Below are 22,833 nucleotides of genomic sequence, written 5' to 3'. Positions count from 1 at the left end.
CATTGTGTCGCTAAACCAGGACGCTTGACAGGCTTACAATCGATATTTGTATCATATAAACTTCTTGTTATTATTGCATGCTATTCGCTGTGCAGAGGGCTTTAGTTTACACTTCACTTTCCTTTATTGATTAAACTTATTCGGTGTTGCCTAAAACATTTTCTGAAATGTGATGACTGGAATTAATCTGTCTTGAGGGAAAAATATGTAACTCTGCTTGTAATTTACTACACTTTTTGATAGCCTTTTGCTGTTTTAATGTTATACACATAAGCTAGTAGTTGTGACAACGAACACGGTCAAACACGATCGAACACCGACCGTGTTATCAGATAGATCGAATTACTCTAGCACGCAAGCACAATATACTGCAGCGTACAATAAACATATTCCAAGTATGAGTCCTGTCAGCCATTGAGTAAAGATAGTAAACAGTTATCCAAAAAGTGATAGGATATTGTGTTTGAAGGTGCTTTTTCACAGGAAAGTTGTTCAAAACACATAACAAGTTTGAACGTTAGAACTTTTCATTGATACTATTTTATATTTTATAACCATTTTAAATAAGTTTTGTGTATTTCTAAGATCATTAGCAAACAATGAACAACTAGTAACAGCAATATGTCTCAGCAGGTAAGAATCTAATTTTAATTATGATAATATATGTTTACATTTTATTTTAGTACAAGTATAACATTTTAATTTACTGCAAAAAAAAGTGAAATTTTGACATTACCAAATTCTTAGCCCATAAGCACAAACATTATTTCTAGTCGTTTTAGAAATTATGGCTTTTAATGCGAAGATCCCTGTTTCGATCTTGCAAGTTTGCGTGATAATGCGCTTTCTCACTCTTTTTCTGTTTTCTCTCTCTTTTCATCTTTCAACGTTTTCACGGTTGTACACTTGCATTCGCCATTCATTTATCTTAGCGTATATAGGGCTTGGGCATGTTCAAGTATTGCTTGGAAAAGGTTAGGATAGATTGTGTGCGTGTATATGAAACTATTTACTACAGCTTAGACACCGTTAGCAGGTACCTAAGAAGAGGAGTCTGTGCGAACATAAAACATAATATTCATATCATTACGTTCCCATCAGTATTCTCATTTGCATCTCTAACATCTCCTCTGCATTCGCTGATAATGGGATAAGCATGTTTGTTTTATATATAAAAAAGGAATTTTGGTAACAATTTCTCCGTTTTTGTGATTTTGTTTTCCTGAATTTCAATAGTCCTCCCTGCTGCCTTGAAAGAAAAAAATGAAATATTTAAGTTTTACGTCCCACGAATATGCCGGTTAGGCTAAAGGAGACGGTGATGATGAGGGATGAGTGAAATGGTGGAATGAAGAAAGTGGGAGGAAACGGAAGAACCCCGAGAAAACCCACGAGCACGGTGTTTGTCCACCAAAAAAGTCCAGACGGCGGGAGTTGGGATCGAACCAGGGATCCCAAGTACCAGAGGTGAACGCTCTACCACTGAGTCACCGCACCCCATACTGCCTTGAAAGACCATTTGCTCACATCACTACTAAAAAGTATTTACATTTGGATACATTTCTGTGACACACGGTGGCTCATTAACAAGAGCGCTTACTTCTGGTGCGTGGGGTACTTGGTTTGATTCCTGCCAAGTAAGTTTGTTGGTGGACAACATCGCGTCCATGGATTTTCTCGGGGTACTCCCTTTTCTCCCACTTTCTCATTCCACCAATTCTTCCATCATCATTCACTTGCTTTACTCATTGTCTCCCTTAGCCTAAAGGGCATAATCGTGGGAAGTTAAACTGAAACGTTTCATTTCATTTTTTTTTAATTTTTGGATAAACTTCTAATTGTTTTTTCCATACTAATTTGAGGACTCTGGATCCAAAGATACTATTTTAAACTTATCCGTCCATGACGTCACAAGAAAAATGTCCTCAAAAGTTCGAGATTGAAATGAAAATGAAATGAAATCTTTATGTTTTACGTACCACGATTATGCGGGTTAGGCTACAGGAGGTCATTGTGAGAGATGAGTGAAATGTTGGAATGGAGAAAGTGGGAGGAAACGGGAGAACTCCGAGGAAACCCACAAGCACGGTGTTTGTCCACCATAAAGTCCACAGGGCGCGAGCTGGGATCGAACCAGGGACCCCAAGCACTGGAGGTGAACGCTCTATCACTGAGCCAAGGCGCCCCCCAAGTTCGAGATTGAAGTACTGCTTATGTCAACAGTAAAAGTACCCAGGGTTTGATACATTTCTAATTGCCTTTATTATAGGCACTAAAATGAGGATGCTGACTTCAAAATCCACATACATATTTACAAAACTAAAAAAATATATATCATATCAAAATTATCATTATCATTATCAAAATTATTACGTGTTGTGCAGATGCTCTTTACTCAACATCGTCCATACACAGTATATCAAGTGTGGCGTAGGTTTTTGTATTTCACACTCACGCACACACATACACGTAACGCATAACTTGTCAGACACATGCTGTCAAACCGGCCTCGTTGGGACCAAGTCTATGACCAGAAATAATGCTTTTAGAGAAGTAAGACTTAGATGCATGTGTTTGTCATTACATTTTTTGACGATGGTGGAGACATCTGTAGCTTATACGAAGTAGTTTCCAAGATATACCATGTAATGATTTACTATGTTTCTTGGGTCCTGGTCTGAACAATGCCTGCAGAGTATGAAAAGTTTCAGTACCAACAAGATATATTCAACTTCACATCCTTCAAAAAACACACAAAAAGGTAAGGTGGAGACGAGGGGGTTACAGATCTCTTTCCTCAATCAGTGTTTTCAACTTGCAGCATTTGCTCCCAAGTTTGGAGAAGTATCTGAATCAATTGGAAATGTGTAGGGAATCATTTTTTTAAAGAATTTTTGGGGAAATTTTCTACATTGCTATTTTTCTTATGTGAAATGCCTTTTAAAAACTGTACATTGTTTGGTTTATGCGTTTACATTACTCAATAGCCCAGACTCAACTCCTGCTGACCAATTTTAATTCTCAGAGTTACTACATATCTCTTTCAAAAAAAAAAAACTTAGGGACAAAAATAGAATAAAAAAAGAAAAAAAACATCGAAATACAACATTGAGGAGAAACTTCTAGTCAGGGCTTGCTAACTTAACATAATGTGCGTTATTATTAATTCGTTATTTGTTACCATACCTATATGATAACGAAAACTGAGACTAAATGAATAACGTTACTGCGTTAAATACCGTTTTAGCTGTTACTGATAGAATTACGGTACTTATTAAAAATAACCTTATTGCCAGGCGAAGAGAGCATTTCGTTATTAAGGCTGGGTTACTGCTGCAATAAAGTTAATGCATGATAACGTAATAGGTTTCATTAAAATGATAACGTTAAAGACATGACTGATTAACTCAATATAAATTGCATTTAATTGCATCAACTATATTCGTTATTTGTTACGATTCCAATATCGTAACGAAAAACGAAACCAATTTAGTAACGTTATTGTCATAGGTATCATTTCAAATGTTACTCTCACAATTACGGTACTTATTAAAAATACCGTTATTGGCAGGTGAAAAGACCATTTCGTTATTAAGGTAGGGTTACTACTGCAACGAAGTTAATGCATGATAACGTAATAGGTTTCATTAAAATGATAACGTTAAAGACATGACTGTTTAACTCAATATAAATTGTATTTAATTGCATCAACTATATTCGTTATTTGTTACGGTTCCAATATCGTAACGAAAAACGAAACCAATTTAGTAACGTTATTGTCATAGGTATAATTTCAAATGTTACTCTCACAATTACGGTACTTATTAAAAATAACGTTATTGGCAGGTGAAAAGACCATTTCGTTATTGAGGTTATCTTACAGTTGGAATAACTTATTGAATGCTAACTTAATAGGTTGTATGTCAATGATAATGTTAAAGACAGAACTTTTTAACGTAAATAATTGCATTAAAATATTCGTTACTTGCAACCCTTCCCATACCGTAACGAAAAGGAAAACTAACTGAGTAACATTATTATTTTAGGTATTATATCAACTATTACTCTTATAATTAGGGTATAGAGCTCCTCCGTGGCTAAGCGGTTAGCGTACGCACCTTTGGCGTGGGATATCCGGGTTCGATTCCCGGCGGGAGATCGTGTGATTCGGATTCCACGTTAATCAGTAGGTCCTGTCTCATATAACCTTGCTGCTGAAAAGGACGTTAAACTCAAAATCAACTCAACAATTAGGGTATAGAAAGTAATGTTATTGACAGAAAAAGCAGTATTTCGTTACTAATTGTAAGATTAAGAATTAGTTCTGTACAGTTGCATTAAATGTTATTGAACGGTAGTGCGGTAAATCGTAAAGGAGAAGATTTGCTCAAATAAATAAATAAATAAATAAATAAATAAATAAATAAATAAAAAATAAAACTGAAGTATTTGGTTTTACGTCCTATGCTTATGCCGGATAGGCTAAAAATGCATGTCGATGGTAAGAAGAAATGTGAGAGAATTAAGAAAGTGGGGAGAGACGGGATAACCCCAAGAAAACCCACACACATTGTGTTTGTCCTCCATAAAACCCACTTGGCTCAAACTGGCATCGAACCAGGAACGCCACGCAGCAGAGTGAACGCTCTACCACTGAACCACCGCGGCCCCTTTTCTTTTTCATGTACGACTAATATATTTTTTCTTTTTGTAGTTAAAGAAAATTATATCAAAACTTAGCCAATATCCAATATTTGTTAACTATATGAGTACACTCTCCCAAAGGGGCAGTTTTGGAATTCCAACCATTGACGCTTCAGAAAATGTTAAGCATGGAAATTGAAGAAATGCTGATGAATTACTATAGTAACTCGTAAATGTTACAGGAAAGTGTACTATTTCAATTTTGAATCCAAACTATTAAATTATAAACAGCATTTCATTTCTTCTGCGCACTTGTCTTTTCTGCGGGACGCTCGGGGTTGATTTCCGCCGTGAGCTCATGTGATTTGGATCCTACGTAGGACCACATCACACAAAGTCTTGACACTAAAAATTATGTTAAACTCCAGATAAATAAGCTTGTTTTAATCACCCTTCAGTGTCATATTTTTCATTGTGTATGATTGGTTAATTGATTTGTCTGGGGTTTACCCTTATCCATCACTGAGGCTATGTGAGACGTGGATCTATAACTAACGTAGGGTCCTAAGGACTTGATTTTCTACCAGGAATCAAATCCTGCTCTCCCGCGCCAAAGGTTTGCATAGTAATCATATAGCCACGAGGGAGTATCATTGTTCTATGTAGTGATGAGCAAATGCAAGACCAAGACCAAGACCCGGGTGGTCTTCGTCTTGGTCTTGCACTGGAACCCTTGGTCTTGGTCTTAGTCTTGCTTGCAAGAGTCTTGTAACTCTTGCTTTTTAGAAATCTTATGCTTTTCATAGGTAAATTTTACTCTGGATATAAGTTATAATAAAGTCTACAATGAGCCAATAGTAACGGAAATATATAGAATGGATGTTCCTAAATGTAATATAGTTTACCTTCGTGTGATATGACGATAGTGTACAACGTAGGCGATGACCTTTATTTTCTTTTTCAATGGGTATCCACGCTCAAGACTGCTCTATACAGTAGTAGTCTTGACCCACGCTTCACTACTTACAAGATAAATCACAACGTTTCATAATCTTTTTATGTTTTTTAACAGATCCAACACTCCACTGGTTCTCAAACTAGGGAGGTTACCCTTGCGATACATGAAAGAAAATCAAGACAGCACAGCTTATTGAAATACCATGAATTGCAAAATTATTTTTCACTATAAAGGCGTCAGATTTTTGTCTTTTCAACTACGATTAGCTAACCTTTGTATTAAACAAACTTCCAGTTAAATATTAAGATTTTGTTTTATTGATTCCAACATGTACTGTATGGGGCAGAAACATGGGCATGGAGAAAAAAGGAGAAAATTAACTGGGTTGAACGGAAAACGAATGAGAGATGTTAGAAATAGTAGCAATAGGAGATAAAATTTTTTAAGATATTGTTAAGAGGGGGATGAGGAACTGGTTGGGATATTGGCTGAGGAGGAAATATATTATGAGGGACGTGCTAGAGGGTATGGTGGAAGGAAAGAGAGGGAGGGGACGAAGGAGAGTGTAGTTGAAGGAAAGTATTAAAACAGAAAATTGATGCGTCAAGTCGAATAGACCAGCTGAGGATCACCGTACATCAAAGCTTCTTAGTTCCAGCAAGTGGCCTACCAATAATGGCAGAATAGCTATGATGATGATAATTATGGTGATATGTTTATTAATATTGGCCAAAAAAGAGAGAGGAAAGATTAAAATAATAATTATTATAATAAAACCTCTTTATAATTTAGAATAATTTGAGTGAAAACCGAATACGACTATTGCGCAAAGAACACCATTACTCTATGTGGCCATTAGTTCGAATTTGAGCTTGGAAACGCTCGTAATGCTTTCTAACACGCGTACTTTATTTATTTTCGCACAACCAGATGAAAACGCAAGGGGAAATATAGCACAAAAGACACGAAGAAGATGAACGTCGAAACTGAGGGGTGGACAAGCTGTTGATTTTGGATCCCTTCAGCAGAAGTATAGAGCAAGGTCAAGACACAATACAACTGAAAGTGCGAAATCAACATCAACAACATCTACAGACAAAACGAACTTTGACAACAAGCAAGCTTCAAAGCTTTTCGTTCGGAAATTGTCGGATGCAATCATGTGATGAGGGCCTACGATTCTTGGCCCATGGCACCTACGTTCAAGCTGCGTTTTCACGTTATTCGCCAGCCACATGAGTCAATGCGAGATTATACTAAGTCCACACTGAAACAGGTCAGGCCTTTTCTGCCTTTATTATGTACTGACCGCGTGAATACTGTGCCCATAACAGGCACGTAGCCAGGATTTCGTACTAGGGGGGGTCCGAGACATGAAATACTGTGGTTATCACACCAGAGTTCGATTATTCTGAACTATATTACTGGTAATATATATTGGTTCGTTTAGTCAGGATTTCGTGATGGGGGGGGGGGGGGAGAGTTTGATTTGAAATATTGTGGTTATCACACCAGGGTCTTGATCAATTTAAACTATTTTACTAGCAACATATATTGGTTTGTTAAGAGTTTAAGATTAGGACATGTTAGCAAGGGCCCCGATTCTCTGTAAATTTCGGGAAGTTCATTCAGATGCAGAAGGCATATATGAGGATTTTAAGACAAATTGCATTCAAATTATGCCAATATATTGTATATTCATAAATGCAACAAGGGGGCCAAATGACCTTTGGGGGCCGGGCCCCCAGGATCGGCGCCCATGCATGTTAGTAAGTATTTTAGTAACAAACTATGAAGAAATCTCGAATAAAAGAATATTTATAAAAATATTTTTTAAAAATTTACAATATCTACGTTCCTTCTTCTGTTCATCCAAATATAACAATTTTCCTTTCATTATGACCTCAACTATTTTAAAAAAGTACGTATCCAATAATGTCTTGTAAAATATTTTATATCTGCGTTCCTTTCTCTGTTGAATCAAATGTTATCAGGATTTGCTTTCCACATAACTTTTTCGTTTTTATTATTCCGTCAATTACTGTCTATTCCAAATGACATGTTAAAGGAGCAGTAGAAACCCGTTTCTGAAATAACATGTTTGATACTACAGGGAAGCGATGATAAAAAATATATATATATATTTTTAACTTTATTTTTATCTTTATATTTTATCTTTTTTTTAACGTTGATTTTTCCTATTTCTTGTTTCTTTTTGTTTCGTCCTTCCTTAATTTATTTTATTTCTGGTCTCGAAGGGGGGGGGTCCGGACCCCCCGGACCCACCCCTTGGCTACGTGCCTGCCCATAAGCATAAGCAGTACATGAAAAAACTGATTTGAATGAGTCAGAACTACTGTTTTTCGTTCACAGGGAAATTATACTAACAATACTAGCAGAATAACTTAAGATACATACATTTTTCTATGACAATACAAAAACGATTTGAGAGCCGGGCCCATTGGGCCCCTTATGACAGGCCGCCTCTGCTTTTGACCTATATTAGAAATAGAAAATGACAGTATCAAACTCGAATTTATTTGAAATAACTATACAAAATCAATCTCACTTGTGAATATGGATCATTTATTGTTGTATAGGCATAATGTTATATCGCTCAATCCTCGTTGAGCCGTATACCTAAGGAGGCTAAAAGTTATATTGATAAACAATTATTCAATGTATATATAAGCATCCGCCATGAAATCAAGCTTGCGGTCACATGCACTAAGTTTTTGTCAACGTCATGAAAACGTTATTTCGATATTAATTTTATGAACACACATTAAAAATTTCCAATGGATGTTTGAGCCTCGGAGCCAATGCCATCCCATGTAGTTGGCACCTAACAATGTCGGGGTGGTACCTAACTTATAGGTCCTAGGCCGCTTCCTTCCTTCCCCAATCCTTTCTTCCTTCCCTTTCCGCGGATTGTGTGCTCGCCGAGGGACGTCATCCCTCAAAACGTGAAGGGCTAAATGGCCTTAGATGCCGAAAGCCCAGAAATCTAAATCCCATCCCCCTCCCATCACTGATGTTCAATACTACATTTCTCTTTAGTTTTGGAAGAAGAACACCATTAATATGCTTTGAAATGAATGAAATATCTAGTTTAACGTCCCATCATTATGCACCGAGGCTAAGAGAGGCAGTGATGATAAAAAATGACTGAAATGGTGGAAAGAAGAAAGCAGGAGGAAACGGAAAACCCCAGAAAACCAACGCACATGGTGTTTGTCCCCTAAAAAGCTCACATGGCGCAAGATGACACCTGTGTGGCTTGAAAACGAGTAATAAATACAGAAAACGCGAACAACCGATTCAGAAAACAATATAGAACTACTGTAGCTATATGCTACAGGGGTAGATCAACTCACACAGATTGCATAAACTACTGGGAACAAATTCACTCCAGTGGCATTTTTACTGAAGCCACGAAATTCAAGTAAATTGGTCTTACGTGCAAGACTTTTGCAAAAACTGCAAGAGTTCTATGAGTTATTAAAATAAGTACTTTTAGATTGGTGCCTACCTACGATGGAGAGCGTTTATTTTTAAATAATAACATAATAATAATAATAATAATAATAATAATAATAATAATAATAATAATAATAATAAATATAATAATAATAATAATAATAATAAAGCACTCTGACTTCAGATCCATCAATTGCAACAGTACCGGTACTGTGAATCCTTCAAGCAAAGTTATCTTTCAGTGTAGTTTACCAACAACAAATCAAATGAATTTACGCTCATGCGAAAAAAAAAGAAACATTTTGCTTCTTTGCTTTCTCAATTCTATAAACATAGATGTGAAGTTCTTTAAGAAGATAACAGTTTCTGTAAGGATGAGTCGAGTAACGCTTCTTTTTATCTTTATAACTAATGAATTCTGTAGCCTATGGAACGCGGAGATTCAAAGCCACATTTACAAAAGCTCTCCATTGAGTTCTGTCCTTAGCTAATTGCATCCAGTTTCTACTTTGTACTCCTATTTCTGTGAGATTCATCTTAATATTGAACTTCCACATGCGCTTAGATCTTCCTAATGGTCTCTTCCCGATTGGCTTTAAAGATAACACTTTCGATCCGGCCCTAATCTGACCTGGTTTACTCCAGTATCCTGGGGCATTTGGGCCTTTTTTTTTTAAATTACAGCACATTGCTAAAAATGATAGATGCACTAAAACCATTGCAAACATTTTTTATTTTAGGTTTTATTACGTATATATAATTTGGTGATGTAAGAAGGGGTAGTTTGATACACTGCTATTTGAAATATGTGCTTTCTGAACAATCGAAAGGAAATACAAGAGAAAACTAACGCTCCCGCCGTGTGTGAAGTGCAAGTAGTGACAATGGTGTACAATAAGGAGCGGAAAATATGCGGGAACTGATCCCTGAGTTCCGTTATTGTGAAGCAACGATTCTGCATGATGCTTCGCCGAACAAAGTGCACAAGATCGTCTGTGATGATGGTTGGCCTCCCGCTGCCCCCCTCATCATGCACATTTTGACGTCCTACTGCAAATTGTCTACACCAGCAACGCACCACATGCTTGCTCATGACGTTACGTCCGTAGACCTGGCACAACTGACGATAGATTTCAATCGGCTCTATACTCTGTGCATTTATAAACTTTATCATTGCTCGCACTTCACACACAGCGGGAGATGGAATAGGAACGTCCATCTTCAACCACTACCACGGCGCTACTGAGAGCACTAGGGAAGTTCCGCTGGAGCATTAGCCATGCTAGGACATTACTGTCTCTCATACACGCGGTCGCTCTCGGCTTCCTAGCTATAGGACGCGTGAAAATGTTACTTTCTGAATGCGCCTCGTACAAATATTTTGAGTTGATTGATTTTGAGTTTAACGTCCCTTTCAGCAGCGAGGCTATATGAAACGGGGCCTACTGGTTAACGTGGAATCCGAACCACATCAGCTCCCTCCGGGGAAATATTTTTATAAGGGTGTTAACATGTGCTTACCTACTTTCTAAATTTCGAAATCAGGATCCAAATCTAAATCATCAATTTCACCTTACGAGCCGGAATCTAAACTGTACTCTTGTAAAATTTTTGATATTTCTTCTACATTTATTTCACTTGCTTCAAACAAGGAACTTTTGTCAAAATGAAATAGTTTTCGGTACAAAATATTCCACTATTTTATCGAACGTTCTGCAATCACACCCAGAAAGTTGACCACAACAATCAACCTGTAAAAGTTCGTTTATACTTCGATGGATGTCACGTGAATAGTATTTCTATCTTCATTTAACAAAGTAACAAATGAAGGAAGCATATCGCGTGCCTGTCTTTTCGACTTCCGAGATCGTGCGCATAGAGTTGTGAGTAGTCTAATTTTAGTGTTCGTAATTGTGATGGAAAAAATAATGAAACCACGAGCAAAATTTTTTTCCGAATATGAATGGGAAAATACAGACATTATTGAGTGTAAATAGACTGACTTGGATGAACGAAATTTAAACTCCCAAACTCGGCCGTTCAAGCTCAAAACAAGTTTATCCACCATTTGACCGAGACTTAACCTTGAACGCTTTTGGTGAAACACACATTTTCACCGAACTTGGTTATGACACTCGTTCAACAGTTGAACTTCGTTGGTGCCCACGGCCATAAGTCTCAGTAAGTATTTAATACGGTCAACAACCGACTGCAACCCATAATAAGGTGCATAGAGAATGTTACGTAAAAAACGAGTTAGGCTCGTGCTCCGGCGTTTTGGAATAAACATACAACGTAACTCTGACTCGGGCTTAGGATCGAAAATGTTAATATCTTGACAGCAATTCTACTTTATTCCATTCTCGCTACATGACCTGCCCACCTGAACTTCCTAGCCTGTTAGGTAAATGGTAAATGGTATAAATTATGTTAGGTAAATGTTAGGTAAATGGTATAAATTATGTTAATCGTTATGAAGTTTCCGCCATTCACCGTTGTCATCCCTCTTGTGTCCGAATATTCGCCACAGGATTTTGTTTTCGAATACTTTGAGTCTGCGTTCTTCCCTCAAAGTAAGTGACCAAGTTTCGCAGCCATACAGCACAAAAGGCGTTTTATATATTTCAAGCTTAAACTTTTTGACAGAATTCGCGAAGAGTTTGGAATGAATAATAACATGTATTCCCTGCTTTCAATAGACATTTAATTTCTTCGCGGAAATGATTTTGGTCTGTTAATGTGGATCCTTGATATTTGAAAGTGTCCACTATGTCGAAAGTATTGTTTGATATTTTAACGTATCCATTACTTGGAGTTTTGCGATCACGGTGCATTTTCATATATACAGTTTTTTTTCTGTATTTATTACTAAGTCCATGTCCCTGCAAGAGTTTAATAAAACCTCTGCATTTCTTTCACTTTCCTCACAATATCTCGTATCAAATTGACATTATTAGCATAAGCCATAACCTGGTGAGTGCCATTTAGCTCTAAGGCCTGGTTATAGTGTCGCCACAAGACGAGACGAGACGAAACTTCAGGCTGTCTCGTGCAAAGCGTAACTCCTCTCGAAAAAATGTACTCGTCTCCTCTCGTCTCGAAGGGTTCTGTCCAGTCTCGTCTCGTTTGTCGCCTCTTGTCGTAAAATGTTGCAGCATATCATGGGAACGAAAGTAAAATGTAGCAGACTGCACCATGCTGATCAAGATACAACAAAGTTATTACCCAGAACACAAAGTTAAGAAATGTCACGTTAGCTTTGCCTCGAAGCATTCACCTCTCGTGGGTGCGATAGTCGGTTCGTTTTCGGTTAGTGCCATAAGTGGTGGACAAACATCGTATGTGTAGGGATGGTCAAAATTTTCCGAATCCTTATTCCAGAAAATTTGTTTACGGAATCGGACATGTCACTTTCCGGATTTCGGAAAAAATCCGATGTCGGGAAAGTTCCGAAATTCAGAAAAATCCGAAATTTAGAAAATTCTGGAATTCGAAAAAATCCTGATTTTTTTCCGAAATATGAATTTTTATTGATTTTACTTTCTGGATTCCGGAAAGTAAAAATTCTGGAGTTGGCTATCCCTAATCAAGTGTGTGTGATTTCTCGGAGTTGACTCGTATCTTACCATTTTCTTGAAACGATGATTTGTCTGAAAGTTGTTCAAAATTTCGTGCTTGTTTCAAAGAAAGCGAAATCAAACCTTTTCTACTTCAAATTTTGCTACCCTCTGTAGCGGAGTTTCGGGATGCCCATTTTCAAAAATTTTATAGCTTCATTCCTCATATCTCATTTAATAATTCACTTTAGTTTCGAACCTTTAGTTATCGTTCCCTTTGAGTTACAACACACGAAAAGTCCCGAAAACCCTCTAAACCACGATAATTTCGACTTCCAAGTAGATCTTGGAAGTGCCAAACGGTATCAAAAAGTACTTCTTCCTCTTAAAGTTGTTCAAAATTTAGAACTTGCTTTAATGGGAACAAAACCAACCCCTGTTGCCATTTAAAACTTTGAACTTGGCCTCCTGTAGAGGTATTCCCGGGATGCAAAAGCATTACCATGTGATTCCGCAAATAATCTTTTATATAATTGTTTTTGCATGCAGTAGAATGTAGGGGGGGAGGAAGGTTAAGCGCTTCAGATGGCAGGTTTAGGTTGCCAAGAAAACTAAAAAATAAAAGCTACCACGAAGTAAAATCGCAAATTGAAAATGAAATGAAATCTTTTAGTTTTACGTCCCACGGTTCTGCCGGTTAGGCTAAAGAAGACGCTGAAGATGAGAAATGAATGAAAATGGTGAAATGAAGAAAGTGGGAGAACCCTGAGAAAACCCACGAGCACGATGTTTGCCCACCACAAAGTCCACACGCCGCGAGCTGAGATCGAACCAGGGACCCCAAGCACCAGAGGTGAATGCTCTACCACTGAGCCACCGCACCCCCTTAAATAGCAAATTGAATTGAAATAGGCCAGGCCTTGCCTAAACGTGTTCAAGATTTCAATCTCGACTCACTGAGACATTTTTTAACACTGCAGTGGTCGCGCGTTCTACTATTGTAGAACAGGTGTTTTATTTTTAAAATCCTGAGCAGTTGGGAACACGCTCGACCTTGAGCGGTTATGTACCTTTCTCTGACAACCTTTTGTACATTCCAGTCTATTTTCAGCCCTTGTTCTTGCACCTGCTCCGATTTGTTACATAATTTCATTAGTGTTCTACTATTGTATTTCGTTTTAGATTTATTTCGTTTTAGATTTTCACGTTATTTTTGTGGAATACGTGCTTGAATATATTTGAAATGTCAGAGCATAATAGAGAACAGGTGCTTCTTTGGTTAGAGGAGGCAGAAAGCGACTATAAAAGTGTATTTGGGCTCAAAGACGTGGAGCTCGAGGAAGATTTAGTTGAATAAACAGTTGAGTGCAGAGATACCGAAGATGTACCAGACATTGTACTGCAAGAAGAATAAAACATTGCATTACAATCCAGTGTTGAAGTCACGGATCCTGGTACACCACCTTCTCTCGACATACGTGCGTTTTATATCGGTAGAGAGAAAAGTTAGAACCTTCTCGCTAGTATGTAGATCCGATAAAGCCTCATGAACTTCCAATTTGAATATAATACCAGTTTTTCGTAGGCTTGGCCCACAAGGCATCATTTTCATGCCTAATTGATGATGAACGTGCTTGGTGTTAATGATCTGTAGAGCAAATAAGAAAGATGAGAATGTCAGACGCAAGAATGTTCTACAGGATCTAACTTTTGAGTTGACAAATCCAGAGAAAAGCCAACGTTTAGCCATGGAATACTTGCCAAAAGAGCTTCCATACAGAAGAAGACTTCTGCTTGGCTTCAGCGAAGGTGTTCCATTACCACAAGACAGAACTTCCGGGATAGGAAAATGTTTCTTTTGTGACCGTTCTCGCAACAATTCAACAAGACAAAAAAAACTTGTGGATATTGCCAAACATGGGTGTGCCCAGACAACCAGAAAAGCGTGTGTGGCGATTGCTTGGAGTAGACAATTATTCCAAAAGAGTACACCAAATCATTCTACCTGTATGATCATTCATAGAATGTTATTTCAACACTTATACCTAAACATTTATTAGTATTTTTTGTTCGAAATTGTTAATATGTTAAATAAGATATACCTAATGTTTATTTTTGCCAATATTCTTGTATTAATCAAATAAAATAATTTAAACAAATATTTTCAAACCTGTATTATAATATAACTAACATACCCAAGACCGAATATTGCTAAAAGTCATAACACTATAGAAAAATAGTGATGTTCTACAATAGTAGAACGCGCGACCACTCACGTAACGGTGGAGGGCGCGACCAACGAAGTGTTAAATGTTATTCCGTACAACCTACCTTACTGTCCAAAACCGCGAGTCAAATCAGATAGGCAGGTCTACTACGGTACTGGAGTTAGTAATAGCACACGCCAATCATAATAGTAAAGACGGTCGTAAGACAAGTTTAAAAGGCGACGTGACCTTCCTAATCTTCACTAATCGTTCCTAAGTCCTAACACATTTATTATATTAGATATGATAATATAAAAATGTTTTTGACAGAGGAAGTAAGAAAATAGAACTTGGCTTATTAGAATTACGACTGTATTTACTGTTATGATTCGACGCTAGATCGATGCCTTAACAAGCTCCAGAGACAATAACAAAAGCGTGATGGAAGACAATGTTTAGGCCGTCGCGTCGGTGGGTCATGTAGTTTGACTTTTTAAATAAACGATGAAAAGTGTGATAAAAGGTAGGGGAAATTGTGCTTCTTAGTTGATCAATGAAAAAGTAATTAAATCATGATATAAGTCGTGAGAGTAACATTGTGTTTAGTGTTCAGCAACATTTTTCTTTTTCTTTTATCTCTATATTGTTTGAATCAAGTGTTCTTTCCGTCTGACGAATTAACCAAGTAGGTAAGACGCTCGACTTCTGAGTAATCCATGTTCAAATCTCACTGCAGCTGTTTTTCTCCCACTACCGAAATCACCACCATCCGTTCTGTTGATTTAACTGAAAAGATGGTATCACGTTGGGTTACCGCATTGTGTTGGATCACTATTTCTTTTACTGTTCTTCTATTTCTTTCTATTACTATTTTTCAGGACATGCGTTTGTAAAAACTAAAATTAGGGACACATACAAAAGCCATCCAGGGCAGAGGTTCCAGTTCACAAATATGTGAAGAAATTTTATTTCCTCACTCCCAAATAAATGAGGTTTAAGACATCTGGACTATTGACAATAAAATGCAATGGAACCAAAAGTTATATTTCAACCAAAGTTATATAAATATCCCACTTAATTTATCGTAGAAAATCATGTAGTGTGTACTAGAAACAGCTGAAAAATTAAACATAAGGAAATAATTTAATAAAAACAAGCTGACAAAGCTATCAAACTTAACTTTATTTTTAGAAAACACACACAGCAACCGCAACGATTTCAATGTTCTAACATCTTAATGCGTCGTCCGAGGAAGATAATCTTAAAACATTGAAACGGTTACGTTTGCTGTGTGTGTTTTTTCTAAATTCAAAAACTATGTTTGTATTTTCGAGACACGAGACGGAACAACTAAATTGTCTCATTCCAAAGGATTCTGTCTCGTCTCATGGCAACACTACCTGGTTGATATCTTTAATTTTCCTTATAGCATATTTCAGAACAAAATTTAATAGTAATGGCGACAGCGCATCTCCTTGTTTTAGTCCATTCTGTATGTGAAAGCTCGTGGACAAGTATTTTCCTACCCAGAATTTACGTTGAGATTGGTTGGTTTGATTTGAGTCTTGTGTCCCTTTCATAACAGAAGCTATATCAAACGTAGACTTATAGCAGGGGTGGATCCAGCTATCGCCCCCCTTCCTAGAAGAGGAAACTTTCTTATTTTACATATAGCTAAATAAAACACATCCCAGAGTTTGGAGCTCTTAAAACTAGCTCTAAGTAGCAGTATTACAACCCGCTGCCCCCGCCGCCCAGAAGTCCGCCCTGGATCCACCCCTGACCTATAGCTTAACGTTGGACCCGAACCACTTGAGCTTCGACTGGGAATCGAATCAGGTCTTCCGTCCATGTGACAAGAAAAGAAAAACTGTTGTACATGATTTAGAAAATGGTTTAATCTTAAAATTACCTCAGAATCTCAGCAATTTCATGATATAATTTTATTACATTCTTGTTACATTTCATTACATTTGAGTTTTATTTGAACACATCTTTACTAATCTAATTAGCTACAGTATTTTGGTATGCCGAGTTGGTAAGAATATTGTACAATATTTCCCTCGTGACCGAGTCGTGAAATCAAGAAAAAAGCTTATCGAATGGGAATTCATTCCCTTTTCTTCTTTATAATGTTATAAACTAACTGTACGAAAGCAACTCGTTTCTTGTCAAATTCCATTTTGAATGCATATTCATACATTTGTTTCTGCTGTCAATCATGTCAACAATGCTGTGCACGACTATTGTTGTAAAATTTAGGGAAATTTTGAACCTGTTGGCAAAAAGCCGTTTTTTCCGGAAAATTGGAAAAATGTGGAAAATAACAAAGATCTTTGTATTAGGTTAATTTTACTAGTAATGAAACCTTTTTTTTTTTTTTGAACGCTTGAAAAATTTAAGTTGAGAAGTTTCAATATTGCGAATATCTAAATAAGAAGCATTAGAAAATAAAACTGTTGTAATTATTCTTGAAAATTAATAGTCTGCACTCATTTCCTTTATGTGCCTTTTATTCGTTTACTCATGGTTGCGCATTAATTACAGAACTTTTACAATTGCATACACATCTACCAAAATGAAGCGTTTCTGTCGCAACAAATAGGGCTCTTGAATGAAGCTGAGTTTTTAATGTGCTCCTTCATCTCGTGGAATCTTGTTAATTTCAACCAAATTACTTCTTTAAAAAGAGAGCAGTAGGCAAATTTCACTAATACTCATGCACTAAAACATTTAATTGCTATTAATATTTTAATATTGACTTTTGCATAAACTTTATGTGCAAAATTTTGTATGTAAACAAATACTTCTTTTCTATTGCGATAAAGTATATATATATATATATATATATATATATATATATATATATATATATATATATATATATATAAAATGAAAGTGAATATTTTCGTAACTTAACAACTCTTGAACCATCAGACCAACCTCGATAAAATTTTCAACATAGATGAGGTTCGGACCTGGGATGGTTCCTATCATTTCACTTTGTAGGTGTACTTGGAGGAAGAAAGTGGGATATATTTTGAAAATGACTGATGTTAGTGTGGAATCCATAGTTTTCAGGGTTGCTGAGATGAATAGTGACACTTCCGATGCCGCTTAAATCCAAATTCAGCACTCCAACTTGGGGGAGGGGGGTATAAGGGGGATATATATATTTTCAGGGATATATATATATATATATATATATATATATATATATATATATATATATATATATATATATTCCGATATTAGTGTCGAATCCATAGTTTTCTGGGACACTGAGATGAACAGTGACACTTTCGATGCCGTTTAAATCTAAATTCAGGCCCGCAATTTGGGGAGGAAGAGATATATATTTTCTGACTCATCCCTAATTATCGTAGAGACATGATTGATACACCGTTTTGTTTGGTCAAAACCAGTCTTTCAAACGGTAGCACTCGCATGTCTCTAGCATGTACCATAGTGGAGAAAATTCGCGAAAAAGGGAATTTTTTGTCAAAAATCACTTTCCCCGATTTTGGGCCCCTCTGACCGACCCCTGTGTCAACCCAAAAAAATCTCAAACATACTACATACTATGTGTAATAACTGTACGAAGTTTCAATGTTATATCTTGAAAAATAAGAGAGGAAAAAATATTGCCCATGTGCAAAATGGGTTATCCATTGCTCACATAGGGGAAAGCTGGTACTGTTTGCAGATGGGGCAATATTTTCTCCTCCCTGACATTTGACAAAAATTTCCCTTTCTTGCGAATTTTCTCTACTATGGTACACGCTAGAGACATACGAGTGGTTCCGTTTAAAAGACTGGTTCATGGCAAAGAAAACGAGGTACGTATCATGACTTTAGAATAAATAGTGATAATACTGTAGATACTTTACTAAAGTAATTGACTGAAAATGTGTAAAAAATGAAAAAAAATAAAGAAATCGAGATCTTTTGTTGACACACATCTGTTGACTCTAGCAACATGAGTCATGCCTCATTTTCTTCGGGGGCGCGGTGGCTCAGTGGTAGAGCGTTCACCTCTGGTGCTTGGGGTCCCGGGTTCGATCCCAGCCCCCGCCAAGTGAACTTTGTGGTGGACAAACACCGTGCTCGTGGGTTTTCTCGGGGTTCTCCCGTTTCCTCCCACTTTCTTCATTCCACCATTTCATTCATTACTCATCATCACCGTCTCTTTTAGCCTAACCGGCATAACCGTGGGACTTAAAACTCAAAGATTTCATTTCATTTTTTCATTTTCTTCATTGAAGGCAGCCTTTCAAATGGTACCACTCAAAGTTCGCTATCGTGTATCTGTGAAGATAAAAATTGGGAAAAGGGAATTTTTTCTTTAAAAAATCCCCTTTTTCCATTTTGGACGAGATTTTCCCGCTTCTAATACACGATAGGGAAATTTAAATGGTACATTTCGAAAGCCTGTCTCATGACAAAACCAACGAGGTACAAGCCATGATTCTAGGGTAAATAGTAATGTGTCAGGGATTTTTCAAAAACTTCTCAAATATACCCTTTTTTTAAACCCATCGTACATGTTTGTGACGTCACAGCCCCCAGACAGAGCACGCGAGGCTGCAAAATGCCCCTAAAATATGTTCTATGATGCTTCCATATTCGAATGAATGCAAAAAAAAAAAAAAAAAAAAACGATCTGAAAAGCTTTACTAGAGACTTACAGTGAGTGTAAAAAGTATTCATACAGGCAATATTTTTGTAAAGAATTAGATTTGTCCCGTTTCCATTATATGTAGATTCAACTTACTGCGCCATTAGAAGAAGGTGTTCCGAAAGGAAGACTTGGGGGAAGTATAAACAACAAATGCTATTTAGACCTTGGTTTATAGAGATAAGAAAGGGAAAGGTCCGAAAATCCATGCGCAGAAAGTATTCATACAGTACCACAACTTTCATAGAAATACCTCACTCTCAATGTACAGAAACTAATGACGAACGTATAAAGGCACTCTAGTTTGCTCTATATTCCCTTGCAGTACATTCAAGTTCACAAGGTTATCGCGGAGTTTGGGAATGCGGCAGTATGGGGTATAAAGGTCGTAAAACTACAGAGAGGAACGAAGAAGTATAATTCGTCTGCATAACCAGTGTAAGTCACTTTCTGAAATTGCAAGCACTGTTGGTAGGCCTAGAGGGACTATTCAAAGTATTATTGACAGAGTGGGATAGAGAGAAACGTTGAAAAATGTACGTAGAACAGGTCGTCCAGTAAATGATATACGTGTTGTCAGTCATTGATAGCTCGAAAAATAAAAAAAAGCATCCGCGTCTGAGTGTGCTAGAGCTTACAACTGAGCTCCATAATGAACTTAAATTGCATGTATCACATTCTGCGATTCGCAATTACTTGAGAAAGAGTGGCTTTCGTGGTCGGGTAGCCCGAAGAAAATACTTTGTGAGTGAAGTCCATAGGAGAACAGGCTTGACATTTGCCAAAGCACACAGAAATACACCACAAGGACTGTAGGAACCGTGTGATATTTGCGGATGAAAGCAAATTCAACATTTTTGCATCGAATGGACGAACCATGGTGTGCAGGCAAAAGAATACAGTTTCGAAAACAAAACCGAAAATCCACAGTGAAACATGGTGGTAATTCTATCATGGTTTGGGGGTGTATGAGTGCATCTAGCGTAGGGAACCATCATCAGTACATTGACATTTTGAAATCGAATCTCCATTCATCTACTGAACAAATGGGGATTAGATATAATTTCTTATTCATGCAGGACAATGATCCAAAGCATTCCGCTTTAAACGCACGCCTTTGGATCTTGTGCAATGCACCAAAGTACATGCCAACACCACTCCAATCCCACGACATTAATCCGATTGAGCTTCTATGGGACCACCTTGACAAACAGATTAGAAAACGACCGATTTCAAATAAACAAAACTTGCAAAATGCTCTGCAAGAGGAGTGGCTGAAAATTCCCTCATCAAAAACCAAGACTTTGTAACGTCAATGTCAAAGAGTATTAAATCTATTATAGCAGGAAAAGGATATCCTACGAAGTACTAAAAGTTGCCCAATATGACGAAAACAAAGACACTAAGTGAAATGTATGAATACTTTTTGTTGATTGGTATTTCCTTCTTTTCAATACCTTTTTGAATTTCCTGCACGAATATTAGCTTCTTTGTTTCCAACAATCCCAATTTGTTTCATATCAGTGTATTTTTGTGATGTGCTTCCTACAGTTGAAGAAATAAAATACAAATTTTCAGTTCAAGTGGTGTTTGTTCACCGTGATTTGTCACATGTTACCATCTTGCGAGGTGTATGAATACTTTTTACATTCACTGTATAAAGCAAATTCCGAAGGTCGACGCCATGGCACAGGTGTTGTGCCATCATAATTTAAAAGGGCTAAACCTCCTCATTGAAGATGTCAGGAAAGTAGCTGATCTAAGTCACAACTTCTTGACCAACTAATAGAATTATCGTGCGACAAGTCCTTGCAACTGGGATCCTGTACGAAGACTTGGACAAGTTCTGTCTAAAGAGGAGAGAAGAATATCCTGGTCTGGTATCTGCTGCTTTAAATGTAATAATTCCGTACACCGTACCTGTGCGAAAGTGTTTTTTTTTCTTTCATGGTAAGCATTAAAACAAAGATACGAAATCGCTTATCAGTTGATGACTTGATAATGTGCGTCACGAAGACTAAACTAGATATTGCAGCACTAGTGAAATCACACCATGCTCAGTTATCTCATTAGCTTTCAATTTTAATTGTATATCAATATGCAGGTTTTGTTGCATTTGTATTCTTCTGGTATTTCAATATGCAGTTTTTATTAGTTTCATACCGTACCTCTTTCATTTAAATTGATTTTTAAATAACTCTCCATCTGTTGAAAATGTTTAATAGACCTGTTTTTGTTGTTCTTAACAGTATGTGTAAAAATAAAAAGATACCTATCAGAAAAAAATTCTGGTATTAGATTCTAATTATATTTCTCTCTTCCGCTTATCTTCGCGACCCCCAGGTTGAGAAACCCTGCCCCAGATCAATATAGAATTTTATAACATTTCGTTATTTTTTGTACGTTCTGTGTATTTAATATGTATACTGTACGAAAATATGAAAAATAATGTTTTATAAGCACTTAGGCATGCCTCGCGGCACTCCACAATAAAATTTATAAGGAGAGGCTGCGAGGCACGAAGTTAACACCTCATGTAGTCAGTGGCGGATTTAGCAATATACTGACTAAGCCCCGGATTTAGTTCGCGGCTCAAGGGGGATCGCCAACTCCATGCTACATACGTGCTCCTTATCAGTGGCGTAACTAGCTTTACTGCGCCCTGGATCCATCGATCATCGATTTACTCATGCCCGCCCCTGCTCCACGCATTTCAGCTGCTGCGTTATATATATAAAATAAAGCCTTAAATTGCATTTCAAGTTTAAATATGGCTAAAAAGTTTCTAAGGGAGAACACCCGTACCCTCGAAACTTTTAAGAGTCATTACAATAAAGCCTAAAATTGCGTTTCTAATTTTCACATTGCCAGAAAATTTTCGTGGAGAACTCCCGCACCCCCTCCGAAACCTGGCTACACCGCTGGGTTCAATGACGATTTATGCGTTAGGTTTCACGTTAGTTAAGCTGTAGCCCAAAGATTTGAGTTATGCCTTCCATTGGGCATGAGTACTTTTATTACGCCATTCTTTCATTATTGTTAATAATCGATTTTTCAACTTTTGCTTCGATTCACAGAAAGTACTATCTAGAACTGAAATGTAAAATGTTATTGTGCTATCATATGATTGTATACCCTTGTAACACGGAAGTAATTGCACCTGTCTCGCTACTGTTACTCAACTTTGCCTGTTGTTGATAAGACGTAGCTAGGAAGTTGGGAGCGCTCAATCGAATCGTTCTGTAGTTCGCCGGCCCTGTCTCGTGGTATTTTGCCTTGCTTGCTTGCTTGCTGCTGTGTGTTGTCTTG

The 22,833-nt window shown here is 37.2% G+C and overlaps 1 protein-coding gene across 1 annotated transcript in view; it reads left to right on the top strand.

Moving 5' to 3' along the window:
• The first annotated feature begins 424 nt into the window (after window positions 1-424).
• LOC145693977 (uncharacterized) overlaps window positions 425-22,833 on the top strand; it is a 176,462-nt gene continuing 154,053 nt past the window's right edge. The window contains exon 1 of the mRNA XM_081770137.1: window positions 425-633. Coding sequence (XP_081626263.1) covers window positions 622-633 — 12 coding nt within the window. The 5' untranslated portion in view covers window positions 425-621. The remainder of the gene's footprint in view (window positions 634-22,833) is intronic.

The sequence above is a fragment of the Thermobia domestica genome, chromosome 9, assembly GCF_964235325.1.
Source record: "Thermobia domestica chromosome 9, izTheDome1.hap1.1, whole genome shotgun sequence".
Taxonomy (NCBI): domain Eukaryota; kingdom Metazoa; phylum Arthropoda; class Insecta; order Zygentoma; family Lepismatidae; genus Thermobia; species Thermobia domestica.
This window is presented reverse-complemented; position numbering and strand designations above follow the sequence as displayed.